General features: G+C 43.6%; 1 protein-coding gene across 4 annotated transcripts in view; it reads right to left on the bottom strand.

The window, feature by feature from the left end:
* Positions 1–5929: 5929 nt before the first annotated feature.
* Positions 5930–24335, bottom strand: part of Tmc5 (transmembrane channel like 5) — a 95097-nt gene continuing 76691 nt past the window's right edge. For 3 of the 4 annotated variants that reach the window (XM_041666699.1, XM_041666695.1, XM_041666696.1), the window contains exons 15-22: positions 22387–22462; positions 22064–22197; positions 19447–19620; positions 16519–16597; positions 14477–14581; positions 13233–13275; positions 8647–8682; positions 5930–6419 (exon numbers count right to left, since the gene is read on the bottom strand). In XM_041666699.1, coding sequence (XP_041522633.1) covers positions 6373–6419; positions 8647–8682; positions 13233–13275; positions 14477–14581; positions 16519–16597; positions 19447–19620; positions 22064–22197; positions 22387–22462 — 694 coding nt within the window. In that variant the 3' untranslated portion in view covers positions 5930–6372. The remainder of the gene's footprint in view (positions 6420–8646; positions 8683–13232; positions 13276–14476; positions 14582–16518; positions 16598–19446; positions 19621–22063; positions 22198–22386; positions 22463–24335) is intronic. The other variant, XM_041666700.1, reaches the window with a different exon arrangement.

Genomic DNA, 24335 nt, shown 5'->3' on the forward strand with positions numbered 1-24335 from the left:
AATCCATTTTGCCCTTGACTCACCAAGTAGAATTTAAGACTTCAAGTTCTTTGCTAATGGGACCTGGGCTCAAGTGAATCCTGAGAAAGTGTTAGTACATGCTGTTAGAGCTCCCTTGGGACGCTTAGTCTGGGCTGTAACTTAGAATCTGGGTCTGAGAAAATGGGGTCTTATAGGCTGATTTTTTGGGGGGTGGGGTTGGGACCACTGGCTCTCCAATAACGACTCAGAGACTTATTAATTATAAAAGCTCAGCCTATAGTTTAGGCTTGTTTCTAACTAGCTCTTATAACTTAGATTAATTATTGCCATTACATGAAAGGGTGTTGCAAAAAGAAAAACCCTTTAACTGAAAAAAGAAAAAAATACTAATCGTCAGCATTCACTTAAGGATGTTCGTTTGAAAGGCTGAAATGTTTTGAGTAGCATTTAGTTCATCTTAGAGATATCGGCTGCCGACTTCTTGATGTAGGGTTGTTATTTTAAACCAAAGTAAATGATAAAAACATCTTTAGGTTGCAAAAAATGACACTCTGGAAAAACTGGACTTCTGATCTGTATTAAAAGGCAGTACTGTTCATTAGCTACAGCTGTTGCCCTTAAATTTGAGGCCACAGAGGAAAACCAAGTGTTACCTAGTATTTTTTTCCCATTATCATCATTTCAGGATTACATTATTTTTGTTGAAAATTACCAGAGTAAAAAACTAATAAATTAGCAAGAATTTACATCTGATAAATCATAAATTCCCACATTGAGTGCCGTGCACCTCCCTGCTCAGGACTCTGAAGCTGTGTTGATGTCGTATCCCTGTGTGTGTCTCTGCATAACCACGGACACATCTTTATGCATCTAACACAGTCTTGCCATGCCTGTGGAGCCCAGACTGGTCTCTCAAAGTCATTGTGGACTAACTGCTTCAGCCTCTAGAATGATGGGATTACAGCCAGAGGATGCTGTGCCTGGCTTTGTCTTGTCATTGTTGGATTCTATTTCTCTTCTTCACCAGAAACAAACTTTCATTACTTAGAAGTAAGCCTTTTTTTGGCAGAAACCCCCCAACTTGATCGGATTTCCATCAGCCCATTGGAGACTAGATTCTGAAACTCCTTGCTCAGCACTTTCTAACCAGCTCACCAGACCCTCCTCATCTGAGAGTATTACTACGCTTCCTTTCCGTTTCATATACCAGCATTTGAAACGTGGCCCGAGGCTGGGAATGTAGCTCAGTTGGTAGAGAGCTTGCCCAGCATGTGGGAAAGCCTGGCTTCAATCCCAGCAATACATAACCAGGCACGGGAGTACATACCTGTAATCCCAGTACTCAAAGAGTGGAAGTGGAAGCATCAGAAGTGCAAAAGCATTCTCAGCTACCTAATGTTGAGGGCCAGCTGGAGAAATGTGAGACCTGTGTCTCAATAATTCACAAGTAAACAACAGCACCAAGCAGCCCACAGTAGACAGTAGTGAAGGTTGTCGGCACTGAGAGAGTGGGCAACCCGCCTCTGAACACACTCTTCCTGTCAGTCAAGCTCTCCAATGTGTGAATCTCTCAAATCTGGCCTGATGGTTTTGATTTGGTTCCTCAAGGAGGGCCATGACTTGTGATAACTTGTGGTTGTGCTGAAGAAACAGTGTGCTCAGGACCAAGGCCATCACAGTTGGGATCCGGACTCTCCACCTCAGGTAAGCCTCCTGACCCCCAGCTCCAGCACATGAGCCACCATCTCTGCCACACATCCAGAGAAGCCAGGAGGCAGGGTCTTTTGACTCTGAAATCTAATCTTTCTTCTACAGCTCTCAGGTTAGACATTTCAAAGCATTTCATGGTCTCATTTGATTCTCAGGGGATTCTATTCCTTTTTTTGCTTGTTTTGTTTTGTTGTTTTTCGAGACAGGGTTTTGCTGTAGTTTTAGAGCCTGTCCTGGAACTAGCTCTTGTAGACCAGGCTGGCCTTGAACTCACGGAGATCTGCTTGCCTCTGCCTCCCAAATGCGGGGATTAAAGGCGTATGCCACCATTGCCCAGCATGTTACTGTTTTCTAAGGTGAGGGACTGGAAGAGGCTGAGGAAGAGTAAAGAACTTGCTGAAGGTTACTGATGTGATGAGTGACAAATAGGACCCCGGAAATCTAGGCTTCCAACTCCATTTTTTTTTCATCTTTTTGCTACAACCCACTAATGCTGGTTGAAAATGAATAGAACTAAGGAGATGGATTCCCAAAACCCACAGAAAAGCTGGGTGGGTGTGGTGGCCTACTGGCAATCCTAGATAGGAAGTCCCCATGGTAAGCTAGCTAGTTAGACAAGCCAAAGGAGTCAGCTTCGGATCTGGGGAGAGACCCTGACCCCATATATAAGGTGGAAAGTGATGGGGGGAAACACTCAATGTCAACTTCCAGTTTCTACTTGAATGCACAGCACACATGTGCATATGTACTCCCACTTAGACTTGTGCCCACTCACATGTGAACATACATAAACACATGACACACATATGCAAAAACATAAGAGTGTTAAATATATAAAGAAAATAAGAGCTAGCTGAAGGGATGGCAAGAGGTATGGAGATCAGTTATGTGTGTACAATTTGTTACATGCAGAAATTTTTTTGGAGACAGTACGTATTAATGGGTGACAGTACGTACAGACCCCCAGATGCAGTTCTGTTGGCCTGTGTGCTGTCTCATTAGTTTTATGAAGCTTAGGGGCTGGGACAGACTGGGTAGGTATTGCCTTCCAGTTCAGTCACTTAGGGTGTATATGACCCTGGCCAGTGGCACAGCTCCTGAACATCAGATTCCTCTTCTGTAAGGTGGGGTTAATTCCTGCTTCATAAAGCCAGTGAGTTAAAGTGCTTCCATCAGGGACAGCACAATAATCAAAGCGCTGGCAGTTACTCCTGCACCGTTGCCTGTGGCAATACCCTGATATGTCAACAGTAGGAAAATACAAAGCCCTGTCAATGTTCAACCAGCTTCACACTAGGAAAGGTATCGCAGATGCCTTTTGCCATCCCAGCGTTCACAAGGCTGGAGATGTGGCTCAGTTGGTACAGTGCTTGCAAGGCATGCAGGGAACCCTGTGTTCAACCCCAGCAGTGCACGAACTAGGCATGGTGGTGTGTACCTGCGCCCCTAGCACTCAGTAGGGGGAGTAGGAAGCTGTGCCAAAACCGGAGAAGACAAGGGTGACTTCACTGCCCTGAGAAAGGGCAGGAGATAACGAGAGCAGACCGATGCCTGATGATCGCCCCTTAGCTGGAGATGAGCGCAGGGGAAACATGTCAGAACTGCAAGGATAAATATAAAGAGTTCTAAATACCTCTTCAGATAGTGTTCAAGGGCTGCTGGGCTGCTCAGTGGCTGTATACTTGGCCAGCATACAGAAGGCTCTGGATCCATTGCTCAACATTACAAATAAACTAAATAAAAATTCCAATCAGTACAATCTTGTACTATCAAAAATAACAAGAGGAAAAAATACTTTAACCTGATATGGAATGTTTTCCCAAAATAGATTTATATTTATATCATCAATTCTCAACAGAGGAGCCAAGATAGAGAATTCAACAGAGAAACATCTGACCAGGGTTAATAACTGGAATCTAAAGAACTGCAAAAACGCACACACTAAAATCCATTAGCCAGTAATGACTAATGGATTGGATGAACGGCCCTCAAAAGGAGAAATACAAATAAGTATTTGAAAAAAAACGTTCATCATCCTTCACCATCGGGGAAGTGCAAACTAAAATGGCCTTGAGATTCCATCTCATCAGCATAGCTATCATCAAAACACCAAATGACAAGTGTTGGCAAGGATGTGGGGATGTGGAGAGCCAATGCTGTCCTCAGTTCTGTCCTTCACTAGCAATGAGACTGCAGGCAAATCAAAACCCGAGTGTGAGTTCCCATCCACAAGCCAAATGGTAGTCACACAATTTGTGTCATCGTCCCCCCGCCCCGCATTGTGCCACAGAGATAATGCGATGAGGTTCAAAGGAGTAGTGGAAAGTTTCCTCCAAAACTGGAGTGTAATACTATGCTACTTAAGGAGGGAACAAATAAGAGTGGGGAGTGGGAGGGTTCTAACGGGTTGCTCAGGGTGTGGCCTCGATATGAGGACTGCAAACTCCAGGATTTCATCCCCAACCTCACAAACTAGGTTCTGTAATTTGTGAGCACCAGGTAATGAAAGGTAAAAACTACAGCATGGGACGGCGGCATGGGACACCGCCATACACCACGGGAATAAGCCATGCTCTTGTACACAGGTGGAATTGCAAGCAGAACAAGGGCGCTGGTGCACCCTGTCCCCATCTCTCCGTCTCTGTCTCACTTAAATGTCTCACAGAAGCTCCAGCTGTGAGAACCCAGTTAGATATTAGTGCTGCCTGCCACCATACTGAAGCATTTAATTCCTTCCACGTAGCTCCGAGTTAAAGATTACAAAGACATGGGCAAGTGGTATATTATTTCAGCTTCTCCTTTCAGAGTTGAACTCTACATCATTGCCTTCTAAGACATGAAGTGGGTGTGTGCTGCAGCCACTAAGAGGTAAGACCCTGCAGGATTCAAAAGAAGCTATCCTTTTCCACATGTAAGCATGAAGCTACCATTTTCCAGCCATAAGCCAAGGTTCTCCAGCCTTTGGTTGACTGTTGGGAAGTGCAATGATTTGGGTAGGTGTTTCCCCAGTCCAATACACGTTTCAAGGCTTGGTCCTCAGTCTATAGCACTATTGAGACATGGTGGCCCTTTAGAGGTGAGTCTAGCTTAGCTTCCAGTTTTAAGGACAGTTACATGCCTTCAGGATCATTTGACAGATTTGCAAAAACGTCTCCTCATGTACATATTCATCTCACGTGCACACGTGGATTCTACATGTCACCCTAATTTCTCACTTGACTTGCGAGACTCTGATGACTGTATCGAGTTGACTTTGCTGTAACAGAATGCCTGACTGAAGCAGTTTAGGGAATTATCTATTTTGGTTCACAGTTTCAGAAGGATGACTTTGGTAAGACAATGCAGTTTGTGGCAGTGGGAGCGTGTGGCAGATGTTCTCATCATGGCTGACCAAGGAGAAGAGTAAAGCAGGTGATGTGGGAGTGTCATATATCAATCTGTTGATTTCATTGGCTAAGTAATAAACAAACTGCTTGGGCTCATAGTTTAGAACATAGGTGGGTGGAGTAAACAGAACAGAATGCTGGGAGGAAGAGGAAGTGAGCTCAGAGACTCGACAGCTCTCCTCTCGGGAGCAGACGCCTCAGAAGAGACGCTATGCCCCGCTCCCGGGCAGACACACGCAATGAAGCTCTGACCCAGGATGGACGTATGCTAGAATCTTCCCGATAAGCGCACCTTGGGGTGCTACACACAGATGATTAGAAATGGGCTAGATTAATATATGAGAATTAGCCTAGAAGAGGCTAGATAGAAATGGGCCAAGCAGTGTTTAAATGAATACAGTTTGTGTGTTGTTATTTCGGGGCATGAGCTAGCAGGGAGCCGGGGTGCTGGGGACGAGCCCCACCGCTCTTATTACTACAAGCAGGAACTTGGGGCCAGGAATATCCTTGAAAGGCCTGCCTCTAATCACCTGCTTGCTCCATCAAGGGTCTATGTCCTAAAAGTTCCACAGTCTCCCCAGTCAGGGAACACACATTCAAAACATGAGTCTACAGAGGATACTTCAGATTCAAACCATAACAATGACCATGCATACACTCTCCTAGGGACAAGGTCTCATTCTTTTCCTCCACCTCTCCTATATCTAGTCCAGCCCCAAGACTCTCATACTCAATAAAGACAAAGTTCAGCTGCAAGACCTTTCACTACACTTCAGCTTTAGGTGACATGGGACTGTTTCTAGTTCAAAGTCAGAGCAAATAAATGCAAGTCACGCCATTCAGAGATTTTTGCATCCCCGATCAAGGATCACATTTTTATTCATTGTGGACCATTTTTCTGAGCACCAGTTTTTAAACCATTGCCAGGTCTAGGAAGAGAGATTTTTAAAGGCTCCATCATGCAAATACATATTTCTTAAAGATAAAAGTGCAATATTTGCAGGCTACCTCTTCCCAGGTGTTTGTGGGATAATCCCAATATTTTAATAGTTTTAATTGGAAAATTTTAAGTACTTTGTTTTGGGAAAAAAATCAGCAATCCTGGTTGGAAGAGAAGTAAGTGTGCCCTCTTTTATAGAGCCATCTGCACTGTGGGTCAGAGTCCTCTTGGCTCGGGCTTAGATTCCACTCCTGAGAAGCTCCCAAGGTCCAGCCGTCAGGGAGGCTGTCCCATTTATTTTCATCGTCTTTCTTGTTTTGACTGCCATCTGGCTGCCACAACACACAACCGTCATCAGACGTCTGGATTCTCTTCTTGCACTGATCGCCTCATTCGCAGGTCTGGGTTTGACACAGGAAAGAGAAGTTAACGCACATACACACAGCCCCATCTCCTCAAGGGAAAGCTCTCAAGCCGTCCTTCCTGCCTCCTTTTTAAGATTTTAGTCTTTCCCCTTGATCTCCATTATTGACTGTTGATGGTAAATACTATTTTAAAAAAACCAATGCAGGGTTGGAGAGGTTGCTGAGTGGTCAGAGTGCTTGTTGTAGAATCATGAGGACTAGCGTTTGGCCCAGGTACCAAGCCAGATGTCCCACACATTCCTATAAACCCTGATATAATGGGGACAGAGGCAGGGGGATTACTGAAGCCTGCTGGTTTCCAGAGTAGCCAAGAAAATTCAAGTTCCAGGTTCGGGGAGAGCTCCAGCCTCAAAGATATAGGCAGAGGACCGGCACACAACACCGAGAGCAGATTGCCCCACTACAGTTAAATCAAAGAGGTAGGCCTTTTGTTGCAAGGTCCCTGGCAAACGGGGAGCCTGTTCCTGTTCCTGAAGACCCTTCTGAGGGGTGAGAGGGATCTTGGCCCCTGGCAGGAGCCAAGAAACAGAGCGAGGGCATTTTGTAAGAGGAGCCCCTGGCCAGCAGGGAAACCCGTTCCTGTTTTAAAAGACCCCTTAGATAGCATCGATAGGAGGAGATGGGCAGGTGCCAAGGCAAGAATTCACCCAATAATCTGAAAAACAACATGAAAATACCAGAACCCAATGATCTTACAACAGAAGGACTTGAACACCCTAACCAGAAGAAGTGGAAAAAAATTGACTTTATGAAAGCAATAGAGTCCCTTAAACAACATGTAAAAAAAAAAAAACGCCCTTATAGAACTGGATGGGAAGTATAACAGAAAGTTTGAAGAAATGAGTAAATACGTACATGATACCCTGGGAAACCAAGAAAAAATGATCCAACAGGTAATGGAAACAGTTCAAGAATTGAAAACTGAAATGGAAGCAAGGAAGAAAACACAAACTGAGGACCAGCTGGATATAGAAAATCTAGGTCAACGAGCAGAGTCTACAGAAACAAGCATAATCAATAGAATACAAGAGATAGAAGAAAGAATCTCAGATTCTGAGGACACCATAGAGAAAATAAACGCACTGATCAAAGAAAACAGCAAAGCTAACAAATTCTCATCACAAAACATTCAGGAAATATGGGACACAATAAAAAGACCAAACCTAAGAATAATAGGAATAGAAGAAGGAGAAGAGTCACAGCTCAAAGGCCCAGAAAATATTTTTAACAAAATTATGGAAGAAAACTTTCCCAACATAAAGAAAGATATTCCTTTGAATATTCAAGAAGCATACAGAACACCAAACAGACTGGATCAAAGAAAAACATCCCCTCGCCATATAATAATCAAAACACAAAATATACAGGTTAAAGAAAGAATATTAAGAGCTGCAAAGGAAAAAGGGCAAGTGACTTATAAGGGTAAACCGATCAGGCTTACACCTGACTTCTCTATGGAAACCATGAAAGCCAGAAGGTCCTGGATAGAGGTACTTCAGAAACTAAGAGACCATGGATGCAAACCCAAACCACTATACCCAGCCAAGCTATTGTTTACTATCAATGGAAAAAACAAGACATTCCAGGATAAGAACAAATTTAAACAATACGTAGCCACAAATCCAGCCCTACAGAAAGTAATAGAAGGAAAATCGCAACCCAAGGAATCCAACATTGCCAACACTGCCTACAATAACTCAGGCATCTAGCGACCCTTCACCAGCACAACTCAAAGAAGGGAGACACACAAACTCTACTACCAAAAACAATAAGAAAAACAGGTCATTAATATCACTTAATATTAATGGTCTCAATTCACCTATAAAAAGGCACAGCCTAAGAGATTGGATACGAAAACAGGATCCAACATTCTGCTGTTTGCAAGAAACACATCTCAACCACAAAGACAGGCATCTACTCAGAGTAAAGGGTTGGGAAAAAGTGTTTCAAGCAAATGGACCTAAGAAAAAAGCAGGTGTGGCCATACTAATTTCTAACAAAACTGACTTCAAACTAAAATCAATCAGAAGAGATCGAGATGGACACTTTATACTCATAACAGGAACAATTCATCAGGATGACGTCTCAATCCTGAATATCTATGCCCCTAATATAAAAGCACCCACTTGTATAAAAGAAATATTACTATAACTCAAGGCAGACATCAAACCACACACACTAGTAGTAGGAGACTTTAACACACCTCTCTCTCCAATGGACAGGTCAATCAGACAGAAACCTAAAGAGAATTAAGAGAATTATTGGAGGTAATGAAGCAAATGGACTTAACAGACATCTATAGAACATTCCACCCAAATAGGAAAGAATATACCTTCTTCTCTGCAGCTCATGGAACCTTCTGGAAAATTGACCACATACTCGGAAACAAAGGAAACCTCCACAGATACAAAAAAAAATATCAGTGTCCACCTGTGTCTTATCAGATCACCACGGATTAAAGTTAGAAGGCAACAACAATGCTACCCCTAGAAAGCCAACAAACTCCTGGAAACTGAACAGTCAACTACTGAACCACACCTGGGTCAAGGAAGAAATTTAAGAAAGAAATTAAAGTCTTCTTTGAATTTAATGAAAATAAAGAGACAACATACTCAAACCTATGGGACACAATGAGAGCAGTGCTAAGAGGAAAGTTCATAGCACTAAGTGCCCACTTAAAGAAAACGGAGAATGCATACATTGGGGACTTAACAACACACCTGAAAGCGCTAGAAAAAAAAAGAAGCAGACATGCCCAGGAGAAGTAGAAGACTGGAAATAATAAAACTGAGGGCGGAAATCAACAAAATAGAAACACAGAAAACAGTCCAAAGAATCAATGAAACAAAAAGTTTGTTCTTGGAGAAAATCAACAAGATCGACAAACCCCTATCCAAACTAATTAAACAACAGAGAGAGAACACGCAAATAAATAAGATCAGAAATGAAAAGGGGGACATAACCACAGACACAGAGGAAATTCAGAGAATCATTAGATCTTACTACAAAAGCCTATATGCCACAAAACTGGAAAATACAAAAGAAATGGACATTTTTTTAGATAAGTACCATATACCAAAGCTAAACCAAGACCAGGTGAATGATCTAAATAGACCTGTTAGTAGCGAAGAACTAGAAACTGTTATCAAAAATCTCCCTTCCAAAAAAAGCCCAGGACCAGATGGTTTCAATGCAGAATTCGACCAGAACTTCCAAGAAGAGCTAATACCTATACTCCTTAATGTATTTCACAATATATAAACAGAAGAGTCATTGCTAAATTCCTTTTATGAAGCTACAGTTACCCTGATACCAAAACCACACAAAGACCCAACCAAGAAAGAGAATTACAGGCTTATCTCACCCAAGAATATCGACGCAAAAATTCTCAATAAAATACTGGCAAACCAAATCCAAGAACACATTAGAAAAATTATCCATTATGATCAAGTAGGCTTCATCCCAGAGATGCAGGGCTGGTTCAACATACGCAAATCTATCAATGTAATCCATCATATAAATAAACTGAAAGAAAAAAACCATATGATCATTTCATTAGATGCTGAAAAAGCATTCGACAAAATTCAACACCCCTTTATGATAAAGGTCTTGGTGAGATTAGGGATACAAGGGTCATACTTAAATATAATAAAAACTATTTACAGCAAGCCGACAGCTAACATTAAATTAAATGGAGAAAAACTCAAAGCCATCCCACTAAAATCAAGAACACGACAAGGATGTCCACTCTCTCCATACCTCTTCAATATAGTGCTTGAAGTTCTAGCAATAGCAATAAGACAACATAAGGGGATCAAGGGGATTCGTATTGGAAAGGAAGAAGTTAATCTTTTGCTATTTGCAGATGATATGATAGTATACATAAGGGACCCCAAAAACTCTACCAAAGAACACCTACAGCTTATAAACACCTTTAGTAATGTGACAGGATACAAGATCAACTCCAAAAAATCAGTTGCCTTCCTATACACTAAGGATAAGGAAACAGAGAGAGAAATCAGAGAAGCATCACCTTTCACGATAGCCACAAATAGCATAAAATATCTTGGGGTAACTCTGACCAAGGAAGTGAAAGATCTATTTGACAAGAACTTTAAGTCTTTGAAGAAAGAAATTGAAGAGGACACCAGAAAATGGAAGGATCTCCCTTGATCTTGGATTGGGAGGATCAACATAGTAAAAATGGCAATTCTACCAAAAGCAATCTATAGATTCAATGCAATCCCCATCAAAATCCCATCAAAATTCTTCACAGATCTGGAGAAGACAATAATCAACTTTATATGGAAAAACAAAAAACCCAGGATAGCCAAAACAATCTTATACAATAAAGGATCGTCTGGGGGCATTACCATCCCTGACTTCAAACTCTATTACAGAGCTACAGTATTAAAAACAGCTTGGTATTGGCATAAAAACAGAGAAGTCGACCAATGGAATTGAATAGAAGACCCTGACTTTAACCCACAAACCTATGAACACCTGATTTTCGATAAAGGAGCTAAAAGTATACAATGGAAAAAAGAGAGCATCTTCAACAAACTGTGCTGGCAAAACTGGATGTCAACTGTAGAAGAATGAAAATAGATCCATACCTATCGCCATGCACAAAACTCAAGTTCATATGGATTAAAGACCTCAATATGAGTCCGAACACACTGAACCTGATAGAAGAGAAAGTGGGAAGTACTCTACAACACATGGGCACAGGAGACCACTTCCTACGTATAACCCCAGCAGCACAAACATTAAGGGCCTCATTGAATAAATGGGACCTCCTGAGACTGAGAAGCTTCTGTAAAGCAAAGGACACTGTCACTAAGACACAAAGGCAACCCACGGACTGGGAGAAGATCTTCACCAACCCCGCAACTGACAAAGGTCTGATCTCCAAAATATATAAAGAACTCAAGACACTAGACTGTAAAAGGCTAATCAACCCAGTTATAAAATGGGGCACTGAGCTGAACAGAGAATTCTCAACAGAAGAACTTCAAATGGCCAAAAGACACTTAAGGTCATGCTCAACTTCTTTAGCAATCAGGGAAATGCAAATCAAGACAGCTTTAAGATACCATCTTACACCTGTCAGAATGGCTAAAATAAAAAACACCAAGGATAGCTTTTGCTGGAAAGGTTGTGGAGAAAGGGGTACACTCATCCATTGCTGGTGGGAATGCAAACTTGTGCAACCACTTTGGAAAGCAGTGTGGCGGTTTCTCAGGAAATTCGGGATCAACCTACCCCAGGACCCAGCAATACCACTCTTGGGAATATACCCAAGAGATGCCCTATCATACAACAAAAGTATATGCTCAACTATGTTCATAGCAGCATTGTTTGTAATAGCCAGAACCTGGAAACAACCTAGATGCCCTTCAATGGAAGAATGGATAAAGAAAGTATGGAATATATACATATTAGAGTACTACTCAGCAGTAAAAAACAAGGACTTCTTGAATTTTGCATGCAAATGGATGGAAATAGAAAATACTATCCTGAGTGAGGTAAGCCAGACCCAAAAAGAGGAACATGGGATGTACTCACTCATATTTGGTTTCTAGCCATAAATAAAGGACATTGAGCCTATAATTAGTGATCCTGGAGAAGCTAAATAAGAAGGAGAACCCAAAGAAAAACATATAGGCATCCTCCTGAATATTAACCTTCATCAGGCGATGAAAGGAAACAGAGACAGAGATCCACATTGGAGCACCGGACAGAAATCTCAAGGTCCAAATCAGGAGCAGAAGAAGAGAGAGCACGAGCAAGGAACTCAGGACTGTGAGGAGTGCACCCACACACTGAGACAATGGGGATGTTCTATTGGGAACTCACCAAGGCCAGCTGGCCTGGGTCTGAAAAAGCCTGGGATAAAACCGGACTCGCTGAACATAGTAGACAATGAGGACTACTGAGAACTCAAGAACAATGGCAATGGGTTTTTGATCCTACTGCACGTACTGGCTTTGTGGGATCCTAGGCAGTTTGGAAACTCACCTTACTAGACCTGGATGGAGGTGGGTGGTCTCTGGACTTCCCTCAGGGCAAGGAACCCTGATTGCTCTTTGGGCTGAGGAGGGAAGGGGACTTGATTGGGAGAGGGGGAGGGAAATGGTAGGCGGTGTTACGGAAGAGACAGAAATCTTTAATAAATAAATAAAGAATTAAAAAAAAAAGAAATAGGCAGAGAGATAGAGGACCCTCGACTCCCTCTTCTGGCCTCCTCATACACACACAGGCACATACACAAGCATGCACACACAAAAGTATAAATAACTGGTCTAGAAAAGTGAGTGGGCTTATCTGTTTCCTCCCCAGCATCATTCTCCTGGCATTAGCCCCTGACTTGACAGGCAGAACTGCCCACTCTCAGTTCCTATGATCTGTACGGTTGTATCATCAGTACCGTAGCTGAAGCACGGGGCTTGGCTACAGCCAAAGGTTCTGTCACTTTTTCACAGTCATAGAAATGGGTTTGTGGGTGAACACACCAGACTGAATGAAGCTGATGTGGAAATTCTAGATTCGCTGACTAGATTGAGTCTGAGGAATGGGAGATGTTGGCGATGCTGTCTTGCCATCATGACAATTGGCTGTTTGTGTAACATGCTAACATGTGACCTGAAACCAACAGAAACCAGGTTCTAGAGACCAGACCAAAAGCAAATGCATCCGAGGTCGGATCTGTGGCTGAAGAGCAACTGCACACCCTCCCCTTCTGGCTGCGCCACTGCACGTCTCTGTCTTGGCAGTTCTGGTACTCACCATGAGCAGCGCTGAGATCCTCCAAATACGAAGGGTTGTGTTGCTGTAAATGAAGGAAACAGAGAGCGGTGTCACTGGAGCGGTGGGGGGGGGGGGCGGGGGGAGGGACCCAAACACTGGGTGTGTTGGAACAGTTGGTACAATCTGTGAGCACTATTTTAAGATGAAGGGGTAATGGAGACCAAGAGCCAGCCACAGAAATATCCAGCATGTTTGGCTTTTTAGCAATGGATATTGCATTCATTCCATCGATATTTACTGCTGGGGGTGAAAAAGGTACCTGACTTTTGGGGATTTGAGATGCGCAATACTGATAGTATTAATTTATATAGATAGTAAATTATGTTGTCAATGTAAATACACCTTTTACTGGTGTATTCCAGGAGACCAACGGCAATTGGCAAAAAAAAAAAAAATCTGTTTATGAGCTTAATTAACAGTATGCTATGGGGGCAGATGCACATCCTTGGAGCAGAAATCCATAAAATACTTGTAATAAACAGGACACGGGCTGTAGTTCAGGAGTAGACCACTTGCCCCGCATGCACAAGGCCCTGGTTTCTATCCACAGCACCACAAAGCAATGACTATTAATATACTGACAACTTATTACAGTCCTTAATAAAATGTTTCATCCAACACCAGTTTTACTACTTGAAAAGCCCCAAAACTCAAATGTCCAAACATATCCAGAAGGCAACCATGTCCAGGATACAGTGAAGACAAAGCGATGATATTAGTTGGACATCATGCTATGGTTAAACAATTATGAAAGCCCTACTTTCAGAATCTATCCTGGGGAGACACAGGTGTGACTGCTGACATCCCAGGGAAAGATCTGGAAAATAGTGTTGACTATTCAATGGGATACACGTGTATATTCCTGGGTGATTTAAAACAGGTGTGAACTCCATGAGGCCAGAGCATTCTTTAGTTCACAGTGACCCAGCTCCTGGACCACAGCCAATCATAAAAGTATTAGATGATAAACAATTTTTTAATTAAAAGCACAGAAATGCTTAATGCCAGAAAGCGCAGGATCATAGAGAGAAGGAGCTAATCACACCTGTAACCTCAGAAGTCAAGAGGCTAGAACAGGAGCCAGCCTGGGCTATACATCAAGACTAGACTCTGTTGCACAGAAACGAAAAACCAAACAGAAACCCTAGAGTTTTGTGTCTGCTTTCCAATGCACTTGTCACAAGGATGCCAGTGTGTGTTCTGTGGCCCCAAGGGCGCCTCACCTCCACCTCTCTCCTTTCCAGGATCAGTGCACTGGGGTTGGCTCTCTTCTCCATATCCTGCAGCTTGGTCAACTTTTCTATCAGGAACATCTTATCTTTGCCCTCCTGCCAAGAAGGAAAAATAAAAGTCAAGCTTGGAAGATGGTGCCGGGTGAAGAAGGCATGGATCAAAGGGGGGTCCCACAAGTCCGACGGAGATGTCCATCCACTGTGCTTTCTACAGATGAGAGAGAAGGAATGTTTCAAAACAAAGCCGATGAGTCCTGGAATTCTCCTGCATTGCCGTAGGTTCCCCCAAGGGACAAGCCCTCCCCAGTGGGCTGGGGTGGCGTCTTTGCTAGCTTGATGCTGGTTGTAACTTCTGTGTCACTGTCTCAAGGATCAGGACTCAGACCTTCAGGAGCCCTACTTGCAAGCTCCCTGTCCCAGTCCTAATTCTATGAACTAGTTTTGCCTGGGTCTCTCCAGTCCTACTGAGATGCCAAAACTTAGCATTCCTAAGGACATCAACAATAATTCACCCATCAAAGTTCTATGTGGGCAGGTAAGATGGCTCAGCAGGTAAAAGTGTTTGCTACAAAAGCCTGAAGACCCGAGTTCCATCCTTTGAACCCCTGGTAGGAGGAGAGGATTGACTCCTACAAGTTGTCCTTTTTGATAAGAGACACATATGCCTGTATTCAGACTCACACACACACACACACACACACACACACACACACAAATAATTTAATAATAACTAATAAAATTAAAAACAAAAGGTTCAAAGTTATCTGTGTTGACTGAGATCTGTGACTGAAGAGTTCAAAGGAAAACAAGAGAGAGTGTTTCTTCCCCCAAGAGGCTAGATTACTTCCCCAGGAGCCCTACAGCAGGAAGGTGTGAACTGCTCCACCTGTGTGTGCGGAGCCAGGTGAGCATCCTTGTCTCCTCTGCACAGGTACTGTCACCCCCGCATCACACAGGCCTGGTCACCCCAGCTTCACATAGGCATGGTTACCCCAACATCACAAAGGCATTATCAACACACAGGCATTGTCATCCCAACTTAATGCCTGTTTTTCCTTAAACTTTGAACCACTGATTTTCACATCCTGCTTGTAATAATTATCCCAACAACAATCACTGTGTAACTACAGCTCACGCTAATATTTCTGTGGCCTCTGAGCTTCCCCAAGCAGGAAGGGCTACCCCCAGGAATGGTGCTCTCTAGGGTGGCCATAGAACTGTCATGACTATGATCTAAATAGCAGATGTGGGCTTCTGGGGGCAGGCTTTGGAGGCGGTACCTGCTTCTGATTCTGGTTCAACTTCTCTGCCTCCTGATCTGCCAACACGTGACCAGACTCTGCCACATGCTCCTGCCGTCATGAACTCTACCCTGCCTTCCTTACCGTGATGGACTGAAACGTGAGCCAAAATAAATAGTTCCTCTGTCCAGGGGCCTCTTGTCGAGTATTGTGTCACCGGGATGAGAGAGCTAGCTAATGCAAAAACCTCAAGAGTATTAAAAGTAACGCAAAGATCTGCAGGCATGAAATGAGAGTATATAAATGTCAATGTGGCTGAAGTGACATCTGTCAGTGAAGTGCTCACAAGTGGGTTTGATGTCTGAACCAATATAAGACAAGCATGGTGGCATGTGCTTGTAATTCTAGTGGGGGAGGAAATGAAAACCGGCAGGTCTTCGGAGCTCACAGGCCAGCCTGCCTGGAGTTCTCAGCAACTTCGAGGCCAAGAAGAGACCTTGTCTTATTATTCTAAAAATATGAATGGAAAAAAAAGAAAAAAAATACGGAGTCTGAGGAATGACACCCAAGGTTGTCTTCTGCCATTCTACACACATGTGCATGCACTTCCATGTACCTGCACATACAAGCACACACATGCGCACACATGTTGGGTGATGATGGGAACTGGAAAGTCATTGTACTATTTATTCTCTCTATTTTGGAATATGTTTGGAATTTTTTTGTTATACTCTGTTGAGAGAAGCAATGGGGCAGGGGGCATTTGGGGAGGGGGTTACAGGAGAACCTTACGTTAATGATCTGTTCATGGAGCAGCCGGATCATGATCTTTCTGCCCTCTGTGATCTGCCAGTAAAGATAGGTGATGATCCTGGAAGAGAAGAAAATGACAGGCACTCTTGACAGTGCTTGGAGGCTCCATGTTGCTGTGGGGTATATAGTGATTGGAATATTTGCTTGCAGATGGGTTTTGACCCAAGTGTGTCCCTGAAAAGTCAAAACAGGGAGGAAGGCCAAGTACCTCAGAGCAGTGGTTCTCAACCTGTGGGTCATGACTCCTTCAGGGTGGTCAAGGAACCCTTTCATCACAGGGATCAACTAACATCATCACAAAACATAGATATTTACATTATGATTCATAACAGTAGCAAAATTATAGTTATGAAGTAGCAACAAAAATGAGTTTATGGTTGGGGGTCACCACAACATGAGGAACTGTATTAAATGTTGCATCATTAGGAAGGTCGAGAACCGCTGCCTTAGATTTTCTTTTTCGTCCTGGTTGCACATGGAATCACTTGGGAGGTAGAGGTAAGTCCTACATCACGGTTGGTCCTTAGATCAAGCGGGCACACATTCTCCGGGCAAGGGCCAGGCAAATCCACATTTTTAAAACACAATTTGAATAGGTAGCTAGATTATGTGATTTGCACAAGTGCTATTCAAACTTGAAGTAATGTACATTTCTTGGATTTTTTTTTCAAATACATAGGTTTAGTAGAACTTGAGAATCTGTATTGTATGTGTGTTCATGTGTATGCATGTGTACATGTTTCTGTGAATGCATGTACGGAAGCCAGAGTTCAAAATCTGGCATCCTGCTATATTACTCTCCATCTCATTTTGTTTTTCAGACTCTCACTGAACCTGGTACTCACCAACAGGTAGACTGGTTGGTCACTGAGCTCCTGGGAGCCTTCTGTCTCTGCTCCCACTAGTGTTGCGGTTACAGATGTGCCCTGCCATATCCAGCTCCTAAAATGGGCTTTGCAGGACCCAACTCTTAACTTGTGAGGTTGATGCCATCCAGGTCCAGGATCGAACTGACTGAAATGGTAGGCTACCCACGTGGTGCCAGTGGTGTTGAAGGATTGCTTAGTTTACAGGACATTTCCCCTGTCACACACGTTTAGTGTCAGAAGTACAGGGGAGACAGCAGCCAAGTCAGTGAATGAGAAGCCTGGCAGGAGGCCAGCTTACCATTCTAAAGTCCCAGTAAGGGCTGTTGCTGGGGAGTGGGGGAGGGGACCATCAATGAGAGCCAGGAGACCTGGCTTCTAGCCTCTTCCTCCGCTATCGGTCTGTGCAGCATGAAGCTGTGTCTGGAACCGTCCTATCCTCCTCCATCAGTCTGCGCAGCATGAAGCTGTGTGTCTGGAACTGTCCTATCTCTGAGTCGTCACTCACATCTGCAGAGCACAGACACTGTTCTGTACTCCATGGCTGCCTCCAATAGTCTGAGCCCTTGAGTCCTGTCTCCCCCGACATGGAGCAGCCCTGTCTAATGTTGTGGAGGCTAAGCTGAGAAACTCAGAGCACTGTAGCCGACCAGCCTATTCTTCCATGCAGGAAAATGAACCCATGTTGATGAGTCTTCACAAGATGTCATAAATGGATATTTTTAAAAATTAAAATGCAATACCCTAAATGTCAATGAAGCCAGTTTTATATCTCTCAGTCTCCAAAGAATTTTTTTTTTTTTGGTTTTTCGAGACAGCGTTTCTCTGTGGTTTTGGAGCCTGTCCTGGAACTAGCTCTTGTAGACCAGGCTGGTCTCGAACTCACAGAGATCTGCCTGCCTCTGCCTCCCAAGTGCTGGGATTAAAAGCGTGCACCACCACCGCCCGGCTCCAAAGAAATTTTTAATTTTTCTAAGAATTTCACACATTTTCTTTCTCCTTTCTTTCTTTCTTTCTTTCTTCCTTTCTTTCTTTTTTCCTTTCTCTCTTTCTCTCTCTCTTTCTTTCTTTCCTTTCTCTCTTTCTCTTTCTTTCTTTCTTTCTTTCTTTTTTCTATCTTTTTCTCTTTCTTTTTTCTGAGACAGGGTTTCTAACTGTCCTGGAACTAGCTCTCATAGACCAGGCTGCCCTCAAACTTAGAGAGATACATCTGCCTCTGCCTCTCAGATTAAAGAGATCTGGGATTAAAGATGTGTGCCACCACCGCCCAGCATATTTTCATTCTTTTTTTTAAAGATTTTATTTATTTATTATATATACAGTGTTCTGTCTGCATGTATGCTTGCATGCCAGAAGGCAGCAAATCTCATTACAGATGGTTCTTTTTTTAAAAGACTTATTTACTAATTATGTATACAATATTCTCAGTATTCTGTCTGCATGTATGCCTACAGGTCAGAAGAGGGCACCAGATCTCATTACAGATGGTTGTGAGCCACCATGTGGTCCTGGGAATTGAACTCAGGACCTTTGGAAGAGCAAGCAGTGCTCTTAACCACTGAGCCATTTCTCCAGCCCCAGATGGTTCTTTGCCACCATGTGGTTACTGGAAATTGAACTCAGAACCTCTGGAAAGACAGTCAGTGCTTCTAACTGATGAGCCATCTCTCCAGCCCCATATTTTCATTCTTTTGGAAAATTTTAATGTTCTCCTTGTTTCCCAGTACTAAGGATTAACCTCTGGGTCTTACACATGCTAGGCTAGTGCTCTACCACTGAGCTATATCCCCAGCAAAAAGGAAGAAAACAAGTATACTTTCTTTGTAAAGCATTAAAAAAATTTAGATGTGAAAACATCAGACAACATTTTACAGAAAACTATCTCTTCGGGGTGGAGTAGAGACCATCCTATGCTCACTGCCCTATACTCCTTGCCTTATTTCCCAAAGGAACATCCCTGGAACCATTCTCATCTCGATGAGAGGGTCCCTAGGAACATTTAGCTTCCCCTCCCTCTAGTTTCCCAAGGATCCCCACTTACAGCACGATGAGGGTGAGGATGAAAAAGAAGTGCACACTTCCGATAAGGTTCTGGTAGATCCAGACGACCCACTGGTAGCCAGACTTTTGTCGTAGGGTATCGATCCAGCTGTAGACGGACTGAATGAAGGAAGGCAGACTTCGGAAGGGGCCACAGTCTGCGGAAGGTTTCAGTCTGAAAACAAGAAGCAGAAAGCCATCTGCTGCCTGAGACTCAGGGGTAGAAGGCATTCCAGAATCAAGGGATCCCATCTGGATCCCAACTCTAGAGACAGAAAATCTTGCCTGCTCTCCCCACACTCCACTTCGAGGGAAGAGCTCCTGCTGTGGGAGCACATTCTGCTCCTTCAGCCAATAGCCTTTAAGACACCAGCCTACTTGGGCGTGGTCTCTTATACTGTAAAAACAGCTGTAAATGTGTGCCCACTCTCTTGCTTCTGGCTCCTGCTTCCAGCTGCTAGACTCTGCTCCTGTTCACACAGAGGACTGTTATCTAGTGGAAAACAGTAAGTTTTCCCCTTAAATAAATAACCCTTTTATTATTCATAATTCTGAACTGGTGTGGGATTGTTTTGTGATTACATCATCAAGCTCCCACTCAATCTTGCCTGGTGTCACCTACTGTCTGAGGACCAGCACTTAGAGTGCTATCACCTGCCCCAGTGGCCAATCCAGAATCCAGGTAACAATCTAGTAATATCTTTGGGGTGATCAGAAAGTCTTTCTTGGGAATGTGACCCACCGAGTGGGAGGCTTGTTAGTTATGGAAGCCGGGTGTGATACTGTGAGCATGTGCTTGCTGTGGGAGAATGCTCTTGTACACTGTAAAAATTTGTCACTTGTATTTGTTTAGTAAAATGCTGATTGGCCAGTAGCCAGGCAGGAAGTATAGGTGGAGTGACCAGACTAAGAGAATTCTGGGAGGAGGAAAGTCAGAGAGTCAGTCACCAGCCAGACACAGAGCAAGCAAGATGAGAATGCTTTACTGAGAAAATATACCAAACCATGTGGCTAAACACAGACAAGAATTATGGATTAATTTAAGTTGTAAGAGCTAGTTAATAAGCCTGAGCTAATAGGCCATAAGTTTATTTAATATAATCCTCTGTGTGTTTCTTTGGGGCTGAATGGCTGCTGGACCGAGTGGGACAGAAACTTCCGTCTACACATGCTGTCAGCTGTTACAAATGAATAGAAACTGGAAGATTAGGAAGAGAGAAGATGGGGAGTAGATATGACAAAAGAAGCAAAGATTGGGGCAGGAGGCATGGCCCAGAGGTTCAGAGCACTTCCTATTCTTATAAGGGGAGCCGGGTTCAGTTCCCAACACCCACATAGTGGCTCACACCATCTATAACAGTTCCGGGGAATCTGATGTTCTCTTTTGTTCTCTGTAGGTACCAGGAAAACACATGATACACATACATACATACATGGAAGAAAGCTCTTACATGTAAACTGTGAGCCATGGAATGATGGGTGGAACGTGGCCTGAGAAAGAAAAGGGGTAAGGGGCCTGCAGCCAGGGGTGACTGGGATACCCAGGTCTAGAGCTGACCTTGGAACTGAGACTCAAAGGGAATGGAGAGACCCCCTTCAGAGAGGGAACCCTGACCATAAGAGAAAGGGACCTCTGGGGGGCTAGACATGGAGCAGAAGCTTCAGGGCTGCAGTGAGGTGGAGCCAAAGGAGGAGAAGCCAGTCCAGAGCAGGCCTCTGGTTCCCTTTAGTCAAGTTTCTTTTTCAGTGAGGAAGAAGTGCTCTCTCCCAGACTGGGAAGCTTGAACACTTGGCAGAAATTGGGAAATGGCTCTCAACTATGGTGTAGGATGTGTAGAATGTGTCGAATAAATCCAGGATAGGATTTATCCTGTCCCTTGCTTCTTGTATTTGCTGGCTACCCTAGGAACATGGGCTGAGCTCTGTATTAAGCATAGGTTTTACTCTGATGTTTGTCATCTGAGAGTTTTATTGACTCTGGGGAGACCTCCTTTCCCAGGAATAGCCTAGAAAGCATGACTTCATATGAAGATAACCACTAATGCCTGACATACATCCACCTCTTTTAACAGGTTTTCACAGTTGGAGCATGTCCTGGCCCTAGTTACCCCAAGGTCATGGTCTCAACAACTTACACTAGCCCCCAAGACTGCAGAACCTTCTGTAAAGACTCAAAGTGACCAACTCTAGCCTGGTTACTCTGCTTCATCTGTTCTTTACCCTGAAAATGACAGTGAAGGCTTTGGTCCCTCATTCTACCTTCCTCCTGATTACCTCTGACTTTTCCTCATGTGGCCTTGCATGGCATGCGGAGTCTCCCTTTCTTGGGAAGTGTGAGTAACAAACTATGATTTCAACGGCAACTGTCTCCATATTTGGAGAATAAAATCAGCATTTAAAAATAAGCGGTGGTGGCACACACCTTTAATTCAGCACTCGGGAGGCAGAAGCAGGCAGATCTCTGTGAGTTCGAGGCCAACCTGGTCTACAAGAGCTAGTTCCAGGGCTACGCGGAGAAATCCTGTCTCAAGGAAAAAAAACACCAAAACAAAAAAACAAAACAAATAGACATCTATTTACCCCATCACTAAATCTTCACTAAAGCCACAGTCCCCTACCTCCAGATGGTGATGGCCAGGGTGCACAGCACTCCCGTGAAGGACGGGAAAAAGAGCAAGAAGATGAAGAACGTTATCATCTGTGAGGCCCGCCAGGCCTTGCTTGGAGGTTGGAAGTTCATCATCAAGCTGACCTGAGGGAAGAAGTGGAACCCTTCCACCTGTGGCTGAGGAGCATTCCTCAGCACCCTACCAAGTGCCAGCGCTCCAGCCACTGACTTACAGCTTCCTGACCCCTCCCCATACCCTCTTTCCAGCTCAGATCCCCACCAGATCATACGTTACCAAAGGAAAGTAATTGGCTGCCCTTGGGTCCAACTCACATTTTTGACATAGAACATAATGATGAGAGTGATCATTTGGATAAACGGCAGCAGTGGGCAGAAGAAAATTCCAAGCCTGTGAGGAAAACAGGAGTGTCAGAGACCAGGGAAACACAAGGCACACAGGGGGCGGAGGCAAGGGAGAGAATTACACATACACACACACACACACACCACAGTACCTCAAAACATAACTGGATAGAGGTAGAGTTGTTAAAACAGTGATTAAGTTAGAATGGGTTGATGTGGGTTTCCTCTCTGTATGCTGTGAATACCATTGGTTAATAAACTATCTCAAGCCCGTGATAGGGTAGAATAGAGTTAGGCGGGGAGAAAGGAGGCAAAGTCCAGGAGAAGCCATGGAGCTGAGACAGACATGTTGGAACCTTGCCAATAGGCCACGAGTCTTGTGGTCAAATATAAAAAACATGGAAATGGGTTAAATTAAGATGTAAAAGCTAGCCAATAAGAAGTTAGAGCTAATAGGTCAAGCAGTGATTTAATTAATACAGTTTCTGTATGGTTATTTCTGGAGTCTGGGCAGTCAGGAAATGAACAAGCAGCCTTCTACTACAATGGGGTAGGCTCATGGTCACTACGACAGGCTCTAATTCAGTATGGGTGATGTCCTTAAAAGAAGTGAGTAGAACACAAACAGAAGGAAAACTTTGTGAAGACACATGGAAGATAAGGTCAGCTCTAAACCAGGAAGAGAAGCCTAGGACAAATCCTTACCTTGTAGGCTTTGGAAGGAATCAGCTTGATAACATCGTGACTGTGATATTTCGTTATGGTAAAGGGTTCCTTTAGATGTGTAGTGTCATAAGAGATCATTGAAGAGGGGGATTTCTTTCTCTTCCTCTTCCTTCCTTCCTTCTTCCTTCCTTCCTTCTTTCCTCCCTCCCTCCCTCCCTCCCTCCTTCCCCTCCCTCTTTCTTTCTTTCTTTCTTTCTTTCTTTCTTTCTTTCTTTCAGTTTTTCAAGACAGGGTTTCTGTGTATCCCTGGCTGTCCTGGAACTCACTCTATAGACCAGGCTGGCCTTGAACTCACAGAGTTCCACCTGCCTTTGCCTCTCAAGTGCTGGGATTAAAGGCATGAGCCACCACTACCCGATGGGAGATGTGAGGGATTTCTTGAATGACAGCAGACCAGAGAATTCCTACCATGGCTGCTTCCTCCCCAGATCTGGGAAGACTTTGCAAAGAGAGAGAGAGAGAGAGAGAGAGAGAGAACCAAAAACCTATGATACCACAGAGCCACTAAACCATCAGAGGCTCTAATCTAGCATGTCCCAAATATTAGGCACACATAGCTACCAGGGATACGAAGTAAGATACTGCCTTGAAAAATAAATAAATAAATAAATCGGAATGATGAGTGTGTGTGCATGTGTGTATGTGAGCACATACACACATGGCTGTATGTGCAAGCTTATGTGTTTGTGCATTTGTTGGGGATGCCCGTGTGTATGGACGCAGGGCACGTATGTAGCAGTCAGAGGACAACTTCAGGCATTGTCCTCAGACAGCTACCTTTTGTTCAAGGCAAGACCTCTCATCTGGCTATTTTCTAATACATTGTTCCTTGCTTGCCACTCTTGGATATTTGCTTTTGGGATGTCTTTAAATGGTTGGCAGTAGGGGAGACCAGGCCTAAGATTTGAAGGCTGGGCCAAGATAAACTCCTTAAGTGGAAATATATATATATCTCCAGATTGGTAATTTACTACCATTATTACTTTTTCAATAGAGTTTTGTGTTTTGTTGTTGTTTTGTTGTTTTGTTTTAAACATCGGTTATTCCAGGAACAGATAGACATAAGGCCCAGCAGTACAGTCTGTTTCCCCACCTCTCCCATTTCTGACGAAGCAGGCGGCCACCTCACATGAACTTAGGTTTCTCCTTTTTGAGTTCTGTCTTTCCTTTTCTTACATTTTTCTTTGACCATC

Source organism: Microtus oregoni, unplaced genomic scaffold, assembly GCF_018167655.1.
Source record: "Microtus oregoni isolate MIOR12 unplaced genomic scaffold, Mior012 000016F_ref0000370, whole genome shotgun sequence".
NCBI classification, from domain to species: Eukaryota; Metazoa; Chordata; class Mammalia; order Rodentia; family Cricetidae; genus Microtus; species Microtus oregoni.